The sequence below is a fragment of the Squalius cephalus genome, assembly GCF_949319135.1.
Source record: "Squalius cephalus genome assembly, chromosome: 10".
NCBI classification, from domain to species: Eukaryota; Metazoa; Chordata; class Actinopteri; order Cypriniformes; family Leuciscidae; genus Squalius; species Squalius cephalus.
In genome coordinates this window covers 9,325,460-9,351,641 of record NC_137131.1, presented here as the reverse complement: position 1 = coordinate 9,351,641, position 26,182 = coordinate 9,325,460, and the positions used below count along the sequence as shown (strand labels likewise).

General features: G+C 36.5%; 1 protein-coding gene across 2 annotated transcripts; it reads left to right on the top strand.

The window, feature by feature from the left end:
- The first annotated feature begins 363 nt into the window (after positions 1-363).
- Positions 364-26,001, top strand: camkva (CaM kinase-like vesicle-associated a). 2 transcript variants are annotated; one of them, XM_079884309.1, is made up of 11 exons: positions 364-596; positions 20,344-20,451; positions 20,642-20,773; positions 20,995-21,069; positions 21,564-21,702; positions 21,945-22,065; positions 22,300-22,375; positions 22,741-22,877; positions 22,970-23,048; positions 23,639-23,726; positions 24,024-26,001. In XM_079884309.1, exons 2-11 carry the CDS (start codon positions 20,357-20,359, stop codon positions 24,273-24,275), a joined length of 1,194 nt encoding a protein of 397 aa, XP_079740435.1. In that variant the 5' UTR covers positions 364-596; positions 20,344-20,356; the 3' UTR covers positions 24,276-26,001. The 2 variants fall into 2 exon arrangements, with proteins under 2 accessions (XP_079740435.1, XP_079740436.1); XM_079884310.1 differs by lacking the exon at positions 364-596 and adding an exon at positions 8,851-8,950.
- Positions 26,002-26,182: the final 181 nt, after the last annotated feature.

The window sequence follows — 26,182 nt, the reverse complement described above, 5'->3', positions numbered from 1 at the left end:
CTAAGCCCTGTTTGTGAAACCAGGTCAAAATGAGATATTTTGACAAAAAAAATTTAATCTTTGAAAGTGTAATATTTCATCCAGTATATTAAGACATACATGACAAGGACATGAAAATGTACTGCATAACAGGAATTACCCAATTAATGGGAGCTTTTTAGTCTTATCCTTTAACCTGCAACTGTTTTCGACTATTTTACCGTTTTGTGTTCTCATAACAAATCAATGCCTGTATGTTAATGAACGTTAAAACTTTACGTTTTGATATAAAAAGATTGAATCCTCAGATATAGTTGTGTTAAACCAGCAAAGAGCAGTTTCAGCTGCAGCACTAAAACCTATACTGCACCTCTACCTGAGAGAGAGAGAGAGAGAGAGAGAGAGAGAGAGAGAGAGAGAGAGAGAGAGCAGTCGAGCGCGCGCTCTAAGTGCAGGTTTCTGGGTTGGCAGCAGAGCGCGCGAATAGAGCGTGGCACGCGGAATATTGGCCAAAAATTTAATTACCGGGAACTCAAACATCAGGAGACTCTCTGGGGGAAGCGATCAAGAACGCCACCCTTCATACACCTATTTCTCTGAATCGCTCATATTATCCGGTAAGTCTTCGTGGTTACATCAATTCAACCTATGTGGTTCTCGCTGAATGCGTATATTTGTTTCCCCTTACTGATTTTACCCAACGCTTTCGTAGTAGATTGTGTCAGTTACGTTTAAAAAACCGGGTCACTATTTTTCTTTTCTGAAGCAAATTCACCTGTGACACCACCTGTAACTAAAACTAGAGGACTGCACAAACTCTTTCAACAACTTTAAGAGGTTCCGCGCACACAAAAGTATGCTTACATCAAACCTAAATCATCACTGCGTATGTTGTGCGCAAGTGGACACTGCTGTTTCTTTCTTTAGTTCGTTATTTCTTGACAGAAAAAGTTCTGTAATTCATCAGTTCATCCTCAGTTGATTTCTTTAATGCATGTTAATTAGAAGTTGATCCCACCACCATGCAGTAGCCTAGACTCTAAGTGAGTTTGAACCTTTTTACTAGATGACAAAAGTGCAATTTTGGAATGTTTAGAATTCTGTGTGGTATTGGCCAACAATGTGATATGTAATTTGTTAAACCAAGTAAATACTTACAGGTAATATACATTTTGTATGGATGCTGCTTACACTCTTGCGGTTAATAGATTTGAAATTTTTCTTTTTTAAAATTTTTGCAGTCCATGACACAACGTTGCCAAATGCTGCACATAATGACATTTTGAGGGTTTTGTTTCAGCGTCTGTAACAACATCTGTGTTTTTGTTCTATATATCTCAAACGTAAGTCCCATATTTATGCTCTGATTAAAGTGGGTAATAAATGTATATACTTAAATTGTGTAAATTAGTGTAAAGAACAGAGAGTACTGCTGTTACAACCTAGCACACTACTCTACATGACTTTTTACTTTATTGTGGTGATCAAATTTACTTCATGCATTATAGACATAAGATCATCATGGCATTGGTAACACTTTACAATAAGGTTCATTAATGTATTAACTAAAATGAACTAAAAATGTGCAATACATTTGATACACTATTAATTCATCTTTGTTAATATTAGTTAATAAAAATACAGCTGTTCATTGTTTGTGCATGTTAGTTCACAGTGCATTAACGAATGTTAGCAAATATTGATTTTATTAACAAATTGGTAAATGTTGAAATTTATATGAACTAAGATTAATAAATGCTGAAGAAGTATTGTTCATTCTTAGTTCATGTTAACTATTGTAGTCAACTAATGTTAACTGATGAACCTTATTTTAAAGTGTTACCCATTTATTTAATTCATAAATGTGAACAAAAAGGAGACATTTTATAATGCAAACCATATAAATAACCTAGTAACTTTAATGACAGACAGTGTGTGTGTGTGTGTGTGTGTGTGTGTGTGTGACGCTACTTTGTCTTGTCTTGTGTTGTCTTGGAGTAAAAAAAAAAATGCTTGCGTGTCCACTGTCCAAACAATGGAAGGTGTTCCAACTTTCAACCCTTTAAATCTGCAGATGCATAGCTTTTGTAGATGTCATATGTTAAATTAACTTGCTTATTCAAATGATACTAGTTCTGTCATTTAAAATCCACTAATATGATTACAATAAACCAGGCATTTAATTTGATTTCCCTACCTTCAAGAACGTTAAATTATATAATCCTTTATATTTTGGTGGCCATGTATATATGATTTCATCTTTGTAGCTCATTTCTAATTGGTATATATGTATGTGTGTGTGTGTGTGTGTGTGTGTGTGTGTGTGTGTGTGTGTGTGTGTGTGTGTGTGTGTGTGTGTGCAACAATGGACTGTTGTGCACTTCTCCCCATAGACTTCAATTGTGAGTCCATAATTGTCAACATTTTATGTTTATCAGGGTTTTTTTTCCCTGTGGTAATGGAGCTTAACTTGTATTTAACCTAGGATATTTCTTTTAAACACTCTCAACCTGTAATTTAGTGGTCACAGTATTGCTTGAGAGGCAATTATTTCTTATGTAACAGTCAATGATTGTTGCACTAGTTGTTTAGTTGTTGCATTCTGGCTTTTTTTTACTCATGAAAGAGGAGATAAATAGTATGAATCTTGTTTTTGTTGTGAAATTCGTTAAGTTTGTATTGTGTGTCCACCTCTTGTTTTTTTGTCACTGTTGTTTTCTGACAATTTTATCTGTATCCATCTGCTCAAAGGAGTCCATCTGCTAGATTTGATGGATGTTATGGCATCAATAGCTAGAATAGCATAACTGACCTTGCTCTCTGTGGCTCACATAGAAGACGAGCACAAAGCAGCCCGGACACCGTGTTTGTGTCTGTACAGTATGTGTGTGTGAATGCAACCCACGGGCTAAAACACCCACCACCTCTGATCAAAACACCATCCTGTTCTCCAGAGCTCTTAGCAGGGCCCGTCATCCCTTTATATAACATAACACCTGGCCCACCTCCACCCCCAGCCAACACCCGCACTGCACCAAAGGTGATGAACAAGAGCACACCCTCCCCCTCCCCACTACACTTTTCCTAAAACTGAATAAAAACAAAACACTTTTATAATGGCGGACCACTGGCCACAGTAGTTTAGCCAGAACTTTCTATCTTTTCTCAACAACCTGTTGATCAGTGTCTCAGACGGAGGTTGCCAAAAAATATAACCAAACTAAATATAATCCAGTGATTAGGTCTTTTCAATGTGATAGGTCTTTTCAAAATATATTTCCTGTTGCAGAAATATTAGTGCTCAGAGTTTTGGCTATTTCTGACTGACTGTTTTTTTTTTACATAACGTTTCATAAACTACCATTCAAAAAATTTGGGGTATATATATAAATAAATATTTTTATTCATCAAGTGTGTGTAAAATTGTGACTGAAACGACATTTAAAATGTTACTAAATATTTCAATTTCAAATACCTGGCATTCTTTTGAACTTTTTTCATCCTAAAAAAAATGTTTTCAAAATTGTTAATAATGAGAATGTTTCTTGAGCACCAAATCAGCATATTTGCTGCTGAAAATTCAGCTTTTCCATTACAATAATAAATTACATTATACATTGATATATAAAACAATGAAACATAAATTGAATATAAAATATATACACAGTTATTTTAAATTGTAATCATTTTTCACAATATTATATTACTGTTTTTTGCTGTGTTTTGAATCAAATAAATGTAACCTTGGTGAGCATAAGTCTTCTTTCAAAAATATAAAAAATCTTACAAACCCCAAACTTTTGAATGTTGTTTGTAATTTTGTGGAAAACAGAAAACCATTGGCTGCATCTGAAATTGCATACTTCCCTACTATATACAGTAGTATAGGGCGAAAAACAGTATGTGACAAAAGAAGTATGTCCGAATTCACAGTACTCATAAAAGAGTAGTCGAAAGTACCCAGATGACTTTCTACTTCCGGCGAGATTCTGAAGTGTGCATAATTACACTTTACTATCCCATGAGGCCATGGGAGACACTTGTGAATGGCAGTGAAGCGACACTGGTAGGTCAGGACCACATGCCGAATGTAATATGTCCAGATTACATTCCTACAACACACGTTAATACTATATAGAACATACTTTTTTAGTGGTGTTTTTGGATGCAGCAATTGTTTACAGGTGCATTATGTAATAATGACATTTAGTGGTTGAAATGGGTCCTGCTGTCAAAATTAGAAATATTGGAGAGAGCTGTTTCCTCCGTCCCCTCCGCCTCAGACTTGATGCTTAGGTGGGTTGCCAGTTTGAGGACACGCAACAGGAACGAGCGCAGTTGACAATGGAAGACGCTGAACATTGCACGGTTAAGTTAATGAGTTGATTTATCCACAATTTAATATGCCTCTGGTCATAGAGCTTTTTAGATGGATGGTGAGGCTTTAGACCCAGATCTCAGACCCAGTTCATTTGCTAGCTTCCATGGCTACAATAATCTGTGTTTTCCTCCAACTGGCATCCCGGGGTGTCGAAATACTATGGAGTAAATTGGCAGTGGGCGGGATCACACAGACCAAAACAAAAACAGACATTCTGACACGGAACAGAACACACATTTCAAAATAGAATAACTGGCTGTAGCATTGTGTTTCTTAGAAAGAAGTATGTGAACTTAGAATGTTTCCTAAGTATCTGCAAACATATTATGTTTTTTTTTTATGCTTTAGTGGTCGAAAAACATTACATACAGCACTTTTGATTCTTTTTACAAGGTTCCAATAATCATGGAATACTTGGAAGTATCACGGTATTTTAATTTTGATTTCCAGGCATGGAAAAGTCATTGAAATGAACAAAATTAAGAATTATAAAAATTTTATTCTAATAACCCTAAGCTCTAAAATATGTAATTGACTAAAACTTTTCGCAAGTGCAGTCTTTATAATTGTTGAAATCTAAATCTAATCTAATTCAATTTATTTCATTTTTAGACATTAGTGTTTTTTCATAAGGCTTTATGTAAAAGCATAGGTTGTATTTAAAATATATATGAATAGTGCCAAATACCTTTCCAGAATGCATCAGTCAATTTTGTTATTTATACTGTTATTTTACAACATATAAAATACTATATCTGCTGGCTACAGCATGCTTGCATTGAAAGTAATAAATATGTAGAAAATGCAATAGAAATACATTTTTAATTGTGAATGATGGTCAGATGTGTCTAAACCTGTGTCTTTAAAGGTCTCCTGAAATCAAAATTTAAGTTTTTTGGCTCTTAGGATGAATATGTTAGCCTTAATGTTATAAATAAGCTGATGTGTTCCAAAACATTGACAAAATTCGCATTTAGGAGATAAAAGCATTCAAAACTTAGTCTCTCACTTCCGCTAAAATGGATCACAGATTTTTATGACGTCACCGCGGACTTCAGCTTCTCATCACATCTTCTGTCCAATCAAATGCTCTCTAGATGCTCTCCCCCTATGCTATAAATACCAATGGCCAAAGCGACCGTGGCTGTACCTGACTGTACTTTCGGCAGTAAACGCATACTCAGTGTCAGCTGCTCGTGCTCATCAGTTCCATCAGTTAACTGTCAGAGTTACTGGAGTTACATATACTCCGGGATGTTGTTTATTTCGAGTCGGAGTGATTGTCAGGCATGTCTGAAAACAAGTAACTTTAGAAAACTGGATCATGACTCTTTTTTTGAACGATTCAGTTCGATTTGGTGAACTGGTTCGACCGGTTCACAAAAAAAGAACCGGTTCACGAACCGGACATCACTACTGTTGTCACGTCACGGAGCAATATGGGTTGGAGATGTGTGTTCGGTTGCTCAAACGCTCGAGTTTTATTCCTCGTGGCTAGAATTTATTCACACCTCTAACGTTACTATTGAATCCAACGTATCAGCGCTCGGATTCGTCTCCATGGTGCTGTCAAGTATGACTGCAGTCTGTGAGGTAAACTAAACGCTATTGACTGTTTGAAAAGGTGGAGGAGCCATTCAATATGTCCCGCCTTAGCTTCCTGTTTCAGTGGAAATTACGTCAACGCATCGTAAAGCTGCGCGTTTCAAGGCACTTCAGTGGGCCTTTAAGCAGCAGAACTGTTATAACCTGATTTAGTCTTAATCACCTACTCAACACATGACTATATCTATAAAATCAGTGCTCAAAACAGTGTCACTATTGCCATAGCCGAGAAATTTGAGATCGCGAGATCTCATCTGTTTTATTTCTGTCTAAATAGAAACCTCCAGTTGACACCAAATTCCCTGGAGCAGCTTCTACGGGTATAAAATAAGAGGATGAGTATCAGTGTGTCTGTGTGTGAATGAGAGAAGAGAGATTGGAGTAAAAAATGACAGAGGAAAAATAATAGGACTGAATCTACAGTTTCTGAGTTTTATTGGGGCCCATAAAAATCAGCATCACACATGACACATGCCCTCATGACCTAGATTAATGCCCCCAAGAGTATCTCAATCTGTCCTGTCTCCTGACAGAAAAGACACTGATTTCAAAACTGATAACTTTATTTACCATGAATATGCGATGCAATCAACTGTGTCTGTCAATTTTACATTTACATGTTATTTTATGTGAAAACTACATATAAAATACAACAACTTTCACTTCTCTGGTTAATTACTCTGCTAGCTTCAGAGAGTGACTGTGATGTGACTGTCTGTCCAAACTCAAATATAAATGGGAATTTAAAATGGAGATGTTAATTAATATTTCACCCACCCCCTCATTTCACATAGTCAACATTTCCATTACCATCTGGGGATGCATTAGTGCATGCAGGTCTAATGGATCTGGACTTATGGACATGGTTAATGGATTTGTTGGAGTCATTAGTTTCTCACAAGTTCATGGGATATTAAAGCACCACAGCTGCGTAATATTTCCAGCAACAGTAGATAATGGTTCTCTTGGAAAGTCTAGCCTATTTATTTTACTTTTAACATTAGCTCAAGTCCAATTTAATTAAATGTTCAGTAGGATTTCATTCATCACAATATCTTTCATTTTTTTTAAATTGAGTGTTGGTCTTCATTCTTTTGAGAAGATTGAGGGTTTTTGTCTTTGTAAACTGGGTCTGATATTGATTTTTAATTCAACTCTTTTTAAGGTTAGCTGTAGGTTTAGCTGTTACAGTTTTTTGAAAACAATGGTTTGGGTTAGCAGTGAGAATATGGAAGCCCAGTGGTGTAATGTGGAAAGCTCGGAGGGATATGTTTTATTAGATTACCAGCATTCAGGAAATATTGTTTGCTGCTAACACACCCATCACTGCTTCCCAGAACTATTTCCAACTCCGCAAGAGAGCAGTCTGATGCAAGACTTCCAAGGTAAAGCTTGAGAATTTGAGACTTCTCTTGAGAAGTGCTGTGGTTCTCTCACTGCAAGCTAATACTTGAAAAGCAGCCATAGAATAAAATAGAGCAACATCTTTGCTTTTATATTCTGTTGGAATCCAGAAGCTATTGCTTTTCCCTCCTTTTTTGTTGCCTGGGAAACGGTGTTATCATGAGGCGGGTGCTTGTTGTTAAGTGATCCACCCTCAATGTTTTTCGGTGGAAGCATGCCCAGAACAGGCAGGAAATGAAGTTAACTGAGCAGCACTCTTTGTTCAGTGCAGTGGCATAACACATTTTTCTGCAGTCTGTGAAAAATATTTTCTGGAAGTTATGGGTTAAAAAATAATCGAATAGCATCATTGTCTTCCTACTGACGTCACAAAACAAAACCCTTTTATTTTCCAACCACTCCAGCTGCCAGTTATATATATAATTTTTCTTGATCCTTTCGATTCTTGATGAATAACCATTTCATTTTATTTATTTATAGTTGGTTACTATTAGTTAGTATTTGCCCTGACACTTACAGATTTATTTAGAGGAAGTGTTGCATTGCTCATTGCTTCATTTAATTTCTTCAACTAATAGCTTCATTATCTTTAGTCTCAGACGTCACACCCTCGGATTGTTGCCTGAACATCTGATGTATATGGCACACAAAATGGGAAACAGTTTGGGAGTTTCAAAGTAGTAATCTGATTGGTTGAATTCTCCAGAATTTCCGGGAAACGTGTGTCGCGTTCTTTAAAGGTATGCCTGGAAACAAAGCCGTTGTGACACCAAACCTCCTTATGGAAGAAAAAAGCCATTGTGTTTACAACTGACAATGAGCACTTATTAAGATCAACTAAACTATGGATTTTGAAAAATATGTGTTGGTGTTCACAGCACCATTGTTATACCATTGCTGCGTTAAACTTGCATGATGTTTTTGAATTTATTGCACACCGGTCTGTTATTGGGGGGACATCGACTTTACATTTACACAGCTGATCCAAACCCATCTGTCACAGGACAGATCATAATCAAAGAAACTTGATTTTGGTCATAACTGTTGTAACAAAACATTTAGTACATAACGGACGTAGGCCAGTAAGAGCTGTGCATGCTCGAAGCAGGTCGAGTTGGACCGATTACATTTGCACGGCAGAATAGTACAGTGGGATTTATCGAACACTCTCAAAAGTCATCTCCCACTGGTCAAGGACAAAAATCTAAACTTTTTGGTCATATTCCAAGCATACCTTAGGGAGAGATTTTCGTGAGTCCGTAAATGTAGAATTGTGTTGTGCAGTGCTGCGCAAATGACCAGCTCCCCTCTTGAATCCACTAGCCCAACTGCTGCTGACTTTACTCTAAAGCAGCCGCACTGTACTGTACCACTGCATTTATGTATGACTGTAACCAAGGCAACAAACAACATAAGGAACAGAATGGACAGATTAGCCGACTGGGTGTGAAGCGAATCCAGGGTTCTTAATACGCACAGAATCCCTCCAATTAGCCATTGCTCAGAGAGACCTCGCGGGTGTTTTTGGGAAGGGAAGGTTCTGACTGCAGCAGCTTGTGGCGTTGTGGAGGCATTAGACAGGTAAGATAAGATGCACTGCCCTCTTTGAAGGTTGTATTGTGCTCTTTGATGTTGTCTGTTAAGTCTCAGGAATGTTTTGACTCACACTCCATGACCGTTTACACTACAAAAAGTACAGTTGTACGTTTTAATATGAATAAAATGTGTAGTTAATGTGTAGTGAGTTCCTTTATTTGTGTCAGAATTCTCCTTGTTGTAACATCAGAGGGAGATTTTTTTTTTTTTTTCGTGTGCGTGTGTGTCTTGGTGCTGTACTAAGCCATCTGGCACCTACTGTTTCACCACAGCTTGATAAGATTCACCCTTTGAAGAGGCCTAAGGATCCTGCTGTCCGCTAGGCCTGTGGTGTCCATCTATAGAATCACCAGAAATCTGGTGTTGCGTTATTTAAGAGTCATGTGTAAGATATGATGTGTTTTTGACCAAATAGGAGGAATTCAGTTCTGAGAAGATTGATTTTAAATGTATCTTCTAAGATTTTTTTTTTTTTTTGCTTGTTAGTGTAGGTAACTGTACTTGGCAGAAAACATGGATTTACACTTCTAAATTTGGTCAGTTCAAAGTCGCACCTTCCTCAGATCAAGTCCCCCTGTAGTCAATAATTGAATCCATTAAAACTCATCTTTGATCACCAAAATTACATATTTAAAAAAATGTTTCCTTGAAAAAAATTTCTTCATGCTTTAAAATAGCTTGAATGGAACTCTCGTTTAGTATACGCGGTTCTATGAGTTAGCCCCGCCTCCACTCACTCACCCCAGCTCAGAGATCTCGTTGACGATCACACGTTGACGTGATTGGTTACAAGGTAGTTTGTGACATTAGAAACACCAGTGATTTCAAACTGCGATTTTGAGACTGTCTTTGGTTCACTGCAGTTTTAAGGATAAAATACTCAGCAATGGTGTTGACATGAATTTGCATATGGTTTGTCTTAAAGCATATTAAAAACACCACATACTGTAGACATATAAACATTAAAAGCTTGATTTTCACCACAGGGGGACTTTAAGCATAATTTACCCACCTTCAGGTCTCATGATACTTTTTATCTATTGTGGAACAACAATTATATTAATGATATATATGTTGGGGCTGGGCGATATGGCAAAAAATTCCAATTTCGATTTTGATGCTTTTAATTTTACAATATGTAACATTCTCTTTATTTACTGGTTAAAAAAAGTTAAATTCCAAGTGCATGAAGTGATCAACATGGTGTAAATTTAAAACAAATGAATTGTTAAGTATCTCTGCACAAAATATGCATGAAATATGAAGGCAAATATTGTTCAAACTTAAAATCTTAAACAGTGTCTCAAATCTCGTGTCTCACATCTTTTTCAGCGTCTCACCCATGAAACGGCATTCTAAAAACGTGGCACTCAAGTTAAAAAAAAAAGTTCAACTCACGTCTAATAACTTTTCCCATCCCACTGCCCACTGCAATTACACATTTCTCAGTGAACAGGTTTAAGATTAGTGATGTCTTCTACATTCATAGAGTGTCACACAAGAGCGGTTAATCAGGCGCGCCATCATGTGGTCTGAATTGTCAACATGTGTAATTGTAATGCTTGTAAACATTTTTATTCAAAACCACAATTTCTCGATTTAAAAAGAATAAAATCGTGGCAAAACAATCGTCCAGCCCTAATATACGTATATGTATAATATATGCAGATGCAAATGCCAGTTGTATTCTTTTTCATTTGAGTCATTATGAATAGCTCACATTTGTTTTTACTGCACATCATGAATCTGGATATATTTTATTTCACAATATAATTGTGAAGAATATTGTTGTAAATAGTATAAAGTGGTAATAACACTAGATAATGTGGTGAATAACACTATAATGTGGTAAATAACACAATGTTATTTATAAGTGTTTTTTCTGTTGAAATAGGTCATATAGGGTTTATGCAAATTTCATTCCTCCTGCTTTAAATTAGTGAGGTCTTTATCTATTGTATTACAACAGTTGGTAATAAAGATTACCGTAAAGATTGTAAGCCTCAGGTCTTCTAATGTCCATCATTTGTTCATAACTCTGTGGGAGGGTCAGTTTCACAATTTGACTTTAGAAAGCACAAGAAAAGCATTAGAAAGCCCATGTCTGACTTTTTTTTAATAAAATATTTCTAAAGCTATTTAAAACTGTAAAACATCCTAGACATATTTATGTTTAGGAAATAGTTTTGTAGGTCATTGAAGTGTAATTGTTACGAACTGCTCTATTAAAGTAAATCAAAATCGTAATCAGAATCCAGGCAAAGGTCATACACAGGCAGGCAATCCAAACAAACAGACAAATCCAGAGGGTGAGGCAGGAACGGGAAAACCAGGACACGGGCAGAGATCAAGAACCAGGAACAATGACAACAAAGGAAACTGGATGTCTCAGGCTTTAATACATTTTTAGTCTCCCGACAGTTTTGTGCGTTATATGGCAAGTGGGAATAGAAATGTGTCATGCATGTAAATGACTGTACATTATCCCAGCTTATTACTTGCCAATATTGACTTGAGTTAATTTTTTTATGATTTAACTGTATATTATCTTTAAGCTTCCACTAAGAAAAGTCAATTATTGTGTTTATAATGTCCATGATTACGCACAGTCACCCTTTGTCATATGATTTGGGACAGTTCCCTTGTTTTTAATCAAGCCTCAGCTTTCATGGCCAGAGTACATTTATAACACACAGCTTAATGCTATGATTGTGCCAAATGAGAGACAAAACAACATGATGCACCATCAATTAGATTACTAAGTACCCATTTCTAAGAATAAACTCATCCATATGAATGTGTTTTGATAAATAATGTCTGTCTCCATTTGTTGACTCACAGCTAATTGATGTTATGTCTCTTCATTTGTTTGATTGCTGCTAGAGAGCATGTTTTTTAGCTAAGAGGAGAATAAAACACACTTGTTATGGCCGATGGAGGCTTGATGGCCAATTTAGAGTATTAAATGCTGAAATGGCATTTTGCTAATTGAACATAGACACACACACACGAAATGGAATTACTGGACAAATTGTAACTGGGTTTTTGTAAGACATTTACGTGTTTCTCTATACAAAAAGTATGTAAATCTGCATGTTTTTAAATGTATTTTGCTGTTCCTTGTCATTTTGTGCATGTTAACTATTTTTTATTTAAACTGCTCAGAAGAAATTTTAATTTCTAAAATGTTGCACTTTAATAGCTTAAAGGCCCCGATATACTTCAAGCGAAATCGTAGAATGAACTGATGTGACGTCATTTCGAACTAAATCAGGCCAAAACTAACTTTGTTTGGAGTTCGTTTTGGGAGTTCGAAACAGCTTGCGAAATCGAACTTTCCAAAACTTTGCAGGCTGATAAACACCTTTATACTACCATTGGTCTGTGGTGAGTATGTAATAGGTAGTTGTGCGTGGAGGTCCCAGTGGAAAGATTTTCCAGTTCATTTCTCCTCACGAGTCCGTTGAACTCAGACTTAACCTGTAAGTGAAAACATGAACACACTGGAGAGTTGCTTCATAGAAAATGAAGTTGTACTTCTGATGAAATGAGACACTGACACTGTTTCGTATGTTTAATACGGTAAAGCTGCTTGATTTTAAGCAATCTATTGTATAAAGTGCTATATAAATAAACGTGAAGTGACTTTATTTGAGTGCCGAATTGCAGAGCTCGTGCAAACATATCCACATTGCTATGACCAGGTGTTTTTTCTTATGCTTTATTTTAAAAAATGCTTGCTGTTTTCTCAATTTTGTTGTTTGTTTATTTGTTTATTGAGAGGAAAGCGTGCAGCCCATATTTACATTTTCATCTAAACGTCTCTCTCATCAGTGTGAGTGGCATCAGATGTTCGATAACAGTTTATCGCAGTCTATTTTATCCCAAAACGAAGAACGAAAAAGAACTTTGCCGTTAGTATATCTGGGCCTTAAAGGAGAACTCCGGTCAATTTTAACATTGAGCTCATTTTTTTGTACATTTGGAGTGCTGTCAATACAGAGAACAACGACAAAAATCGGTATTGCCTACACCGTGTTATCCTCTTTTTAAAATTTGCACCCTGTTGACTTCAATGGGGCAAGTTTTAAACCTGCTTTTAGCCTCTTAACATCCTTGATGTGTCATTACAAGTGCACAGGTCATGTGAGTGATTCCTTCAGAGTCAACACGCGGTGAATCTGACTGCAGTAGATGTGAAAGATATGAATAAAAATGATGTTATTTCAGCCAGCGCACATACCTGTATTTACATCCTGTTTTCGGTTGAAGTCCACAGTAGTCGATTGTCGAGTTGGGGCGCATGATCGTACGTACTAAACCTATGCGCGTGAACTCGACAATCGATTACTGTGGGCTTCGACCGAAAACAGAATGTAAATATACAGGTATGTGCGCTGGCTGAAATAACATCATTTTTATTCATATCTTTCACATCTACTGCAGTCAGATTCACCCGCGTTCACTCTGAAGGAATCACTCACATGGCTGTGCACTTGTAATGACACATCAAGGATGTTAAGAGGCTAAAAGCAGGTTTAAATATTGCCCTATTGAAGTCAACAGGGTGCAAATTTTAAAAAGAGGATAACACGGTGTAGGAAACACCGATTTTTGTCGTTGTTCTCTGTACTGACAGCACTCCAAATTTACAAAAAAATGACCGGAGTTCTCCTTTAAGACTCACGGTGATGCTTTAGAATATTTTTTCATATAGTTCATATTAACTAATGTAGTTAACTATTGTTAACAAATGAAACCTTATTGTAAAGTGTTAGCGAAATCTCTGCCTTTTGATGTCTTGGCAAATCTGAGCTCAGTTAAAACTTTGCTGAGATCTCTTTTGAATCTCTAGAGTAGATGCATGTGAGACGTTCTTTTTTCTCAAGAGAAATATCTGAGACACAGAAGACAAAAGTCTCAATTTGCTTTCCATTTAATCTCTTTGCTGTCTAGGGCAGATCTCATCTGTTTTTTTATCTTTCTGCTTACTGGTAAAACAGTACAGTTGAACAGTCCAGGTAATCTCCCAGCACACAAATGAATCCAAACATCATTATTTCTTTGAACAATGCTGGTCCTGAAACAATTCCAAAATCTTATTTGATGTTAAGCTCAATAGGCAGTTTAAAACACTATATAGCTTTGCAGCATGTCTTATAAAAAGGCTGAGTGACAGCAAATGTAGACACGGCTGGCAGCTCTGCAGAGAGAGAGACAAACAATGCTCAAGGCTTCAAACTGAATGTTCAGCTTTACAGAGCACAGACAGCTTTTCCGTCGAAGAGACATGCACACACACAAATACTGAAGCTTGATTGCATAATTTATCAGAAACAAGGTTAAAGGGTTATATTGTGTCTATTATTTCCTAATGCAAAAATACAAGAGGCACAGATGACCCACAATTTTTCTTTTTTCTCAGTGTATTTTTAAATACACATTAACAGTTTGTTTCTCTTTTTGTTTTGCCTAAGACAGTTTAGATAAAGGTAATATTTAACCCTGTAAAACACTTTTGAGTCAAAATATAGAATAAAGAAAAGTTTGCATATGTATTTTTGTTAAGTATCATATATGAGGCTTTTTTGGCTCTGTATGATATAGTGAGAATATGGAGCTCATACTGGAGGAGGGAAAAAACACCTCAGTTTTTATTCATAAGCCCAAAGTGAGCAAAAATATGCAGTTTGGTGCAGTTGCTGATATTTATATGGCCAAAAAATAAGGTGAAATTCTGATAACTTATAATGTAAATCCACGAGATTGTTATAGCAGTATAACAGACAACCTGTACACATCCATGTAAATATCAGATGTCACTCTATATCTCCCACTAATATATCTTAGTAAGATGTTATATGCTTAGTTGTATGATCAAAGCTCTGTAGTTTTTATAGTGGGGGCAAAACTTGCAATGCAATACAATGATGATTGAGAGATTCCTCTGGTCTTTGTTGATCCTGGTCGTCATTCACAACCCTACCCCTAATTTTTTAAAAGTTAGACATCAGCCTTCATTCATCAATCTATTCATCACAAACAATATAACAAGAACATTTTTTAAAAGAATGTCTGTTTTCTCATTTTAAGCAAATTTTTGCTAGCGACCCAAGGAATGTGAATGGGAATTTTTTTCTACACAATAACAATTGAACTTAATGAGTGCAATTCACCTTTATGCCTCAAGGTGGCAATGTATGATACACAATGATGTTTCACTCATAATTATTGCAGACATAAAACAAAAGAATACACAAGTATCATCGGCAAAACTTGAATGCCTCAACGATTTACTGCCGAGCAAGTACTGTACACAATCAAATATTACTGTTACTTGATGGTGGATCTGGTGAAGAAGCTGTCAGCAATCAAAATTTTTATTTTGAAGACGTTGAAAACGATAGTTTTGAGAATATGGTTGAGATTGCGAATATGAGCCAGATGCTGAAAGTACTGGGGAAATGAACTGACAATGACAGTGATAATTGCAAAAGGCATCTGCTTGAATTGAAACCTTCCAAGTTCCAATTGTTATTAAAGTATCAGGAGAGTTTTGTGCGGCACTTAGAAATCCATCCACAATGTTAGATATAAATCTGGGTCGCTAAAGACCTGAATATGTAATAATGATTAGTGAAACGTTCATGCCTTTAAGGATTAAATGTATGATGCATCATATTTGAGAAGATGACTTGGATAACCCCACTGCTTAAGAAACCCACTCTACACTTCTAGAAAATGACAGACCGGTATCCCTTCTTCCATTCATTGCTAAAACACTTGATCTCAACCAAAACGACTGAAAACGACTCGTGTTCAACCAAGTCTCTACCTTTCTTGCACAGAACAACCTCCTGGACAACTACCAGTCTGGTTTCAAAAGTGGACACTCAAATGAGACTACCCTGCTCTCGGTTATTGAGGCTCTTAGACTGGCAAAAGCAGCTTCCAAATCCTCAGTACTCATCTTGCTGGATTTGTCTGCTGCTTTTGACACAATTAACCACCAGATCCTCCTGTCAACCCTCAAGATGAAAGGCATCTCAGGAACAGCACTCCAATGGTTGAAGTCTTACCTAGGTAGGCCCTTCAGGGTGTTATGGAGGGGTGAGGTGTCTACGTCGCAACGTCTAACTACTGGGGTGCCTCAAGGCTCGGTGCTTAGACCACTTTTCTTCTCCATCTACTGTACATGTCATCACTAGGATCTGTCATTCAGAAACATGGTTCTCATTTTTCCTGTTACTGCTATGCTGATTACACACAACTCTACAGAATAACTCCATCCAGGAACCTTGGAGTTGTGATTGACGATCAGTTAAACTTCACAGACCACATTGCTAGAACTGCCCAGTCCTGCAGATTTCCCTTATACAACATTAGGACGCTAATGTATGCTACACAACTCCTTGTCCAAGCTCTTGTTATATCCAGACTGGACTATTGTCATGCTCTCTTAGCAGGTCTTCCAGCATCAACTGTCAAACCTCTGCAACTGATCCAGAATGCTGCAAATTGGTCTTTAATGAGCCGAAAAGCGCACATCACACCTCTCATAAAATCGCAGTGGTTGCCAATTGCCGCTCGCATCAAATTCAAGGCACTGATGTTAGCCTACAGAACAACCTCTGGCTCTGCACCCCTATATCTTAACTCATTCAAAAACCTGCGTTCTGCAAGTGAACGGCGCCTTGTGGTACCATCCCAAAGAGGCACAAAATCACTTCCATGGACCGATACCTTGAACGTACTAAAGACGCATCTCTTTGGCCAACATTTAACTTAATAATACTAACACTTACTATTCTATATCTATTATATAAAAAAATACTTGCAACGTGTGCTGCTCTGGTCTAGCTGAGACTGGTAACAACATTTGCATATTGTTGCTCTATTGTTGATTTGACTGCTTCTATTGCTCTCTTCATTCGTAGGTCGCTTTGGACAAAAGCGTCTGCTAAATGATTAATTTAAATGTAAATATTTGATACTCGCACTTTAAGTGCTTATGCAAAACGTTAACATTACTAAATACATCGGTCCCAGTTAGGTTTTTAAACATCTCTTCTGAACTGTCTTTAAAGCACCTCTCTCCCCTCATTACCATGCATATATTGGCCTTGCAAAACTAGTGTCTCCTGCAATCATTGGGGCCAAGGGGAGATTAATTAGAGACCTTAGTGCTCCTCTGACGGGCAAAGCAAACAGCCTCTCTCTCAGCCTGTAATTTATGTAATGCCCCCTTTACTGTGGATATCAGGAATGGCTTTTTTTCTTTTCTTTTTTTGGTTGATACTCAGTTGCTGGGTGGTAATGGCGCTTCAGTCTGCTCTCCTGCCTTTTCTGGACTATTCTGGGAGAGTGGAGGAGAGAAAATAGGATGTTTTTGTGCTGTAACATCAAACAGCGAGTTTCAGAGTAAGTTCAAGCCCAGCAGAGTTCAGAGGCGGGCAGTGCATGCGAACTATTGTGCTGGTTTTTGTCTTGGTTCTTTGTTAATGTTAAAAGCCTGAAGGCTTTAGAGACAAAATCCTGTCACATTATCCGGTGGAGCTTCAGTGTGATTGAGGACTGTCATGGTGTTTGGCAAATTGTTGGGTCAGACCCGAGCAGCGGTGCAATTGTACTGTCAGCCTGATGTGTAATTGCTTGTTTGTGTGAGGCCTTTTTGTCGTTTCTTTCAGTATGTTATACTGCATTAGATAATAGCTGTCCTCCCAGCTCTCAAAACAGTTAGGTGACATTTTTAGAAGATTCATAGAGTTTTGAGAGTCTATTCAGGCTCTTCAGAGAAGATTAAACTAACGGAGTATCACATTATGTGCTGCATAAGGGGAATTTAACACTGGTTGGGGACTTTTGGGCTCTGCGTGTGATGCATTTAGATTTGAGCTTCTTTGGTCGTTTCACCAGTTCACTAGTTAATTTTAATGTAAAACGCTGTTGTGTTTATTTCCGCAGGAATAAAGCCCCAGGAAACCTTTTAAAAAGTGCACATTGAAGCAAGTACTAACACAAAGAGAAAATGCTAAGCTATCATGCTTTCTAGTGATACACAAAAAAATGAAGCCATGTTTGTCATGGCCAAATTACATTTTTTATTCTAAGATCAATTGCAACAGAAAGAACAACCATCTTTTTCAGAAAAAGAAAGAAAAAATATCTTTGCTATTTTTCTTCAAAATATAACTTGCTCAAAAGTTTCACTGCCAGGTGAAACTGCCAGGTTTTATTAAAAGCTATTGCAGCAGTGAATACCTTTAAAGGCATTGTTTACCCAAAAATGATCATTCACCCTCACATTGTACCAAACCTGTATTACTTCCTTTTTTCCATGTTGAACACAGAAGAAGACATTTTGAAAAATGTACAAAAAAAATCTTCTCTTGTGTTCGACAGCAGACATACCCTCCTTCACGTTTCAGGGTTAGTAAATGATGACATAATTTTAATTTTTAGTTCTATCAATTTATATTAGGGCTGTCAAACGATTAATCGCGATTAATCGCATCCAAAATAAAAGTTTGTTTTTACATAATATATGTGTGTGTACGGTGTATAATTATTTTCTATATATAAATACACACACATGCATATATATATTTAAGAAATATTTGCATGTATATACTGTGTATATATATTTATATTATAAATAATTTATATTATATATAAATATTTTATATATAAATAACACATTTTTCTTAAATATATATGCATGTGTGTGTATTTATATATAGAAAATAATTATACTCCATACACACATATATATTATGTAAACACAAACTTTTATTTTGGATGCGATTAATCGCGATTAATCGTTTGACAGCCCTAATTTATATGTTTTATTTTGATGGGACCCAATATCACTCATCATTTAGTATCCAAATGCAACTAAATTAAGACTGTTAAGTTAAAGTCATTTTTATCTGTCTGATGCCGCTTCGGTCTTTTCCTATTGCTTGCTCTCAGATCTGTCATAAATAAGCATGAATACTGCATGTTCAAAGAATCAGAATTTTTCAGAGCTACTTCCTGCCACAAGTGGAAATTGTCACTTTTGGAATAAATTGTAGGCATTACTCATTACTGGTTATGAGTGTGCTGTCTGCCAAATCTCTCTCTCTCCCCCTCTTTCTCACTGACTTTTCTCTCGCTCTCAGATAAATGAGAATTTATTCCTCTTTGAGTTCTGGCTCAGACGGAGAGAAATGCAAAGGGTCGCGGAGCTCACTTGCAGCTCAATGGAAGGAAAAAAAGAAACAACTGTGTGCATTTTAATTGTCAATGAATGAATGCGGAGCGGCATCGCAAGGCTTCACAGCAAAAACATCTCTTCATAATTTATTAAATTCACACCATCATCAACACATCAACTGCTTTTCAAAACATGCACAATTAAAATGTGCACTCAAAGGGTGGATAGAAGACAAAAAATTCTCTAATCATCAACGTCATTGTGCATTGAGAGGATGATAATTTTCTTGGCAATGTTGAAGATGTAAGATAAAGGAGGATTAGACTGATGCAGCAGTGTTGATTTGTACCTCTACATTATTATTGCTGGGACAGTGGCTCTTTTCAGGTTTTTGCTTGTATTGTTGCGTATATACAACACTGTTCAAAAGTTTGTGGTCGTTCAGAAGTCTCTCATGCTCACCGAGGCTGCATTTATTTGATCAAAAATACAGTAAAACAGTAATATTGTGAAATATTATTACAATTTAAAGTATATTTTAAAATGTAATTTATTCCTTCGATCCTTCAAAAGTGCAGCTTAATATGTTTGAGAACTGTGACTTTTTTTCAGGATTCTTTGATGAATAGGAAGTTCAAAAGAACAATATTTATTTGAAATGGAACATTTTAGTAACATTGTAAAAGTCTTTACTGTCACAATTTTTATTGCGTCCTTGCTGAATGAAAGTATTGATTTCTTTCAAAAAAAGAAAAAAATATTTCTGACCACACGTTTGAACTGTATTGTATTATATTATCATGGTATGATTTAAAAAGCACCAAAGCATAGTGCTGCTTATTCAGTGCTGTTATATAATTGCAATATCATCTTATAGTAAATATAATTCAATATATGTGTTGTTTGCCCATTCAAAACTCGTCACTACGATGCTAGAGTGTTATGGGTGTTTTATTACTGGCACAAATCTCATTCTGGCCCCTAGATATGCATCGCTCCTTCAATGTGCTGTAAATTTATTACGCACCAAACTAAAATAAGCTCAATTGAAATTGCTTTGAAAAGTAATAACCCACATTGCCTCAATAAACCGCATGGTTTGTGATCATTCATGCCAGTAGTAGGCCTACATGTACATCCGATTCTTTTGAAAAAACATGATTTTGCGTTTGCTTTTCAGGGCAGGAGCAGCCATGCCATTTGGCTGTTTGACTCTGGGAGAGAAGAAGGACTACAACAGTCCTTCAGAGGTCACGGATAAGTATGACCTGGGACAGGTAGTGAAATCGTGAGTACAAATCTATCTACCTCTTATTTTATTCCTGTTTATAGTAATCTTTCTGTGCAAAATGTATGCTTGAGAAAATGCTTTTCTAAATACAAGCACTCTTCACTACAAATTATTTCCAGGTTTAAATTAGATTAAATCGCAGATTTTCAATGTTGACTGACTCAATAGCACTGTTTATTGTCACCAGGGAGGAGTTTTGTGAAATCTTCAGGGCGAAGGACAAGAACACACTGAAAATGTACACCTGTAAAAAGTTCCTGAAGAAAGATGGGAGAAAAGTACGGAAAGCAGCCAAAAACGAGATCCTCATCTTGAAAATGTACGTTTTCCGCGCAGGTTATTTAGATGTTACACATTTTAGTGAAGAAAGGTGCTTGCAGATGGTGCTCAGTGCTGAAATTTGTTTAAAAAGAATAGCAGAATGCAGTCGACTCTTTACCATGCAAATGATTTTATTTTTGCAGATAGTCATGATTTCTTTTCAGTTCCTAGCCTGCTTCCTTTCACAGTGTCACAGTTTCTCTCTGTCTCTCCCCGCAGGGTGAAGCATCATAACATCCTCCAGCTGGTAGATGTCTTTGAGACGAGAAAAGAGTACTTCCTCTTTCTGGAGCTGTAAGTGCTTTGAGATTTTTGTGTGTGAGAGGGGAAAAGAACATACAAGAATGTGAATGAATTTGCTTCCATTGTGATTAGATTTTAAAGAAATACTTGTTCCAAACCCTTGTCACTTTCTCTCTTCTGTGGAAGACACACACACACACACACACACACACACACACACACACACACACACACACACACACACACACACACACACACACACACACACACACACACACACACACACACACACACACACACACACACACACACACACACACACACACACACACACACACACACACACACACACACTATATATATATCCCCTGACAATTTTTCTTTTAGGTGAGCTGTTTCTTTAAGTAAAGATGCATTTGCTTTTTTTGTAACTTGATCATTTTTATCTATAAACCAAAGAGTGAACATCTTTGTGTAATCATCCTATACATTGCAAACACAAATTTGACTATCACATGTGGATATTTGGTTTGGCTTTACTTCAGGGCCACAGGAAGGGAGGTGTTTGACTGGATCTTAGACCAGGGCTACTACTCAGAACGTGACACCAGCAATGTGATTCGACAAGTGCTTGAGGCTGTGGCTTACCTACACTCTCTCCACATCGTTCACAGAAACCTAAAGGTGACTTGGGGCTTCACTTCCATCTAATGGTCACCACATAGTATTGCACCAGAATACAATCTCAGACTAGACACCGTAAAGAGTTAATTTACGCAAAAAGGAAAATTCTATTATCATTGACATGACTTTCATCTCTTGTTTTTGAATACAATCCTAATAATTCCTATAAAAGGTTTTGCAATGTGAGGTTCTTGAGGTTTAATACAATTTATTGCTTTTACTACTATATCTCACCTCGCCAGCTGGAAAATCTGGTCTACTACAACCGTCTGAAGAACTCCAAGATTGTAATCAGTGACTTTCACCTGGCCAAACTGGAAAATGGTCTCCTCAAAGAGCCATGTGGCACACCAGAGTACCTTGGTAAGGAAAAGTGTCAGAATTTTTATGTGTAACTGCACCCTATATAATGACTTATGGTTAATGAGTTTGTTTACAGACACCTAAAACCTCAAATAAAACTCCAGAAAGGTGTACACTATGGGACCTTTAAATACTTTTACTGGATGGTTACACCACTTTTTTTACATTGCATGTCCAAGAATATGCGCTTTAAACTATATTTTTAAATAAAGTTCACCTTTTCATCATTTATAGCTCCAGAGGTGGTTGGCAGACAGAGATATGGCAGACCAGTGGACTGCTGGGCCATCGGGGTGATCATGTACATCCTGTGAGTCCATGCGTCATCATCTATATTTGATTCATTGTGTAAGACTGTCAAACATGTTAATTTCATTGTGCTCTTCAATGAGATCTTTATTTATTAGTAGACCCCATAGATATCTGTTTTGGAGTCACTTGCCTGACACGTCCTTGGAGTCATTCATGAGTTCGTCAGCATGTACATTCCATTTCCTGTAGTCACATTGCGTGTTAGATGATCCATTGCCACTCTGTAAGTGCACTGCATTTCCTGTGTCTAATTCTCTCCCTAATCTCTCCTAAACAATCAATTGCTCATGTAATGCTACAGTCCTAATTATCTTCTTGCCCTAGGAAATTTTAACACTCTGGTCATTTTATCATTTTCAACAGACTGTCAGGAAACCCACCTTTTTATGAAGAGACAGATGATGATGAATATGATAATCACGATAAGAACTTGTTCCGGAAAATTCTGTCTGGAGAATACGAGTTTGATTCGCCTTATTGGGATGACATCTCAGATTCAGGTACAATAGTCAAATCACTGTAGAGTATGTTTGGAATGAATCTATAGGGTTGTGATCAAAACACAAATTCAACTTAGCCATCTGAATTGCAGCAAAAAGCCTAGTTGCATGTTTAATGGATGTGGACCAGGACCAAAGACTGACTGCACAGGAAGCCATCAACCATGAGTGGTAAGGAGCCTTTTCCAGTGTCTTTTATAGGTAACACTTTACAATAAGCTTCATTCATTAACATTAGTTAATGCAGTGGTTCCCAATCCTGGTCCTGGGGACCCACAGCTCTGCACATTTTATATGTCTCCTTTTTCTGACACACCCAGTTCAGTTAATAGAGCTCTTTCCTAACGAGATGATGATCTGAGTCAGGTGTGTTAAATTAGGGAGACATACAAACTGTGCAGAGCTGTGGGTCCCCAGGACCAGGATTGGGAACCACTGAGTTAATGTATTAACTAACAATGAGAAATACATTTGTAACAGTTTTTATTAATCTTTGTTAATACAAATTCAGCTGTTTGTTCATGTTAGTTCACAGTGCATTAACTAATGTTAACAAATACAACCTTTGATTTTAATAATTTATTATTAAATTTTGAAATTAATATAAACTAAGATTAATAAATGCTGTAGACGTATTGTTCATTCTTAGTTCATGTTAACTAATGAACCTTATTTTAAAGTGTTACCCTTTTATAATTAATATTTGCAGCATTGTTTAAAAAAATAACTGCTGTGCATTTCTGTGTGTGTTTGTTGTTTAGGATATCTGGAAATGCTGCCTCAGACAAGAACATCAAAGATGGCGTTTGTGCTCAGATCGAGAAAAACTTTGCTAAAGCTAAATGGAAGGTAAGATGATCTAGTTGTGTCTAGTCGTTGCGTTGAGATACACTACCATTCAAAAGTTTGGGGTCAGTAAAACATTTTTTTCAATAAATTAATGCTTTTATTCAGCAAACATTAAATTGAATATAAGAGACAGTAAAGGCATTTATAATGTTACAAACAGTAGTATACGACTAGTATATACGAAAAATTATATGGGTTTACTTATTAAAAAGACATTTTAATTTATTAATAATTGATATTATTATTATTATTAGTTAAAACATATATTAAAACATCATTATTATTATTGTTATACAGAAAGCTGTTCGTGTGACCACCATGATGAAGAGACTCAGGGCTCCAGATCAGAGTGACTCTGGAGCCTCTAGTCCTGCACTGGGAGCCTCAGGAGGACCTGTTACCCCCAGCACCACCCCTGTTCCCCTGGCTGCCACACCAGTGCCTCCCCACAGCACCCTGGTCGGCCAAGATCACCCCGAGGCCCAGGGGCAGGAGGCATCAGCTCCAACACGGTGCAATGGAGAGATGTTGACATCCCAGCAGCGTTAGTGGGGAGACTAGGGAGGAATATAATGCTGGATTCATTAAGAGAAATATAGTGAGAAATAGAGCAGCACCATATTGAAATCTATTGGTGGAGCAAAGTTCAATTGTGCTTAGAAGCTTGATCGCCATTTTACATTTTCATTTGTGCAAAATGCTGTAATCTACGAAGTAAATCCCAGACCCATGGTAGTCTGCCTGTATTTTCTTAAATAGATTTATCAAAGAAATATTGTTTGTTACTTCTCTAATAATACACACTGATTTAATTTCCAAAACTTGCCATTGTTAATTCAAACCAATTCAAAAATTCCTCCTCCAAACCTTTGCTGCCATTACAGTTTATTTGTTTGGTTCTTAGTTTTAAGTTTATGTGTTAAGTTCTGTTTATGTGGTTATTTTTTCAGCTTTTTTTGTTACATACTTGAAACTTGCAAGTGGAAGATATGTTCTAGATTTTTGTTTTTCCTTTTTTATTTTTTATAAATACAACCTAATGAGATTAATCTTAAAGCCATTATAGAAGAAAATGCCCTCAAACACAAACAAAATGTATATTATGCTTTATGTATATTTATGAAATATAAAAAGGTTGGACTTTGATGTCTTCATCAACCTTCTCCAAATGTCTGTTTGATGCAGAAGAGCACAGCTGCTGAATTACAATTCATATCAATATTTTGCGTCATAAGATTGGCTAACTAGCAATTAAAACTGCTGCTGTACTTCATCAATGTACAAATCATAATGTTATTATCAGTACTATCATCATATCAATATAATATTATTTGGTGTTTTTGTACTGCTGTATCATGTTTCTTTTTCTTTCGCTGTACAATCCTATAAGTAATTATGTAGCTCTTTTTATTCAATCTGCCCTTATATCTGTATTCTGAAGAGCACTGCATTTTATATAGAATGCAACTGGTGTCATCAAGTCTTATACATTGAGGACTATGGGTTTTCAGAACGTTCTGTAAATGTGCAGTACAAATGAAGCAATATGAATATTGCTGTAATACTGTGAAACTGCTATACAGGTGATAAGATGTTCCTGCCATATTTCATACAGGTAGCCAAGCAATTTGCTCTTGATGGTCATTTGTGTTCTCGACATGATCTTATAGCTGTGTATATTATGTCCAGTTAATGTATTCTGCCAAACCCAGACTTTATTTTTACTGTCCATGTGGAGAGAGATGAAAAAAAAAATTCTTTAAACTGCACATCCCACTGTAGCTACTGTCCATTTTGGCCTATTTATTTGTTTAATGTTGTTAGTTTTACTTAACTGTCTTTAGCATGACATCATGGTGATCACAATCACATGTTTATTTTTAAGCATTTGCTAAATATACTCCTCATTGTATATAGCTTCACTGAGTTGTATCTGTTAGTATTATCTCCGTAATGTAAAAGGTAATGTAAGGACGTACATTTTGTTTGACCTCTATGTGCAATAGTTTGACCTCAGATAATTTTTTTTCCTGTTTATGTTTTCCTCTTTAGGATGCACTGACTGCAGGCTCTGTGAACATTGAAATATATTTTCTGAGAAAAGTTTTCGTAATAGAAGACAGAGCAGAAAAATAAGTGATCGTAAACTCAGTTAAATATGTGTGAATGTGATTCGCATTTTCATGTATCAGCTCAGCCTAAAGTATTTGTCACTGTTTATTTGTGGCTTCTGTATTTTGTTACTCGATATGCAGAATAAATGTTTTTGGACAGTGTAAGTATCTATGGTGCTTCTTCTTTCTGGTCTAGTGCTAAGTTTAAACAACATTTTGCAAATAAAACCTTACCTGATAGCAATTGCTATATTATGTGAATGTGTATTATGGCAGTAGTAAAAATCCATATTACATGTATAATATTTTATATTTATAATATAATTATAATGCACTGTTTGA

Bases quoted from the DNA above. Each gene is read 5' to 3' on its own strand.
- camkva (XM_079884309.1), top strand. From the start codon at position 20,357: ATGCCATTTGGCTGTTTGACTCTGGGAGAGAAGAAGGACTACAACAGT. The intron at 22,066-22,299 runs GTAAGGAAAAGT...CATCATTTATAG, and splicing joins TGGCACACCAGAGTACCTTG to CTCCAGAGGTGGTTGGCAGA. The intron at 22,878-22,969 runs GTACAATAGTCA...TCTGAATTGCAG, and splicing joins GGATGACATCTCAGATTCAG to CAAAAAGCCTAGTTGCATGT.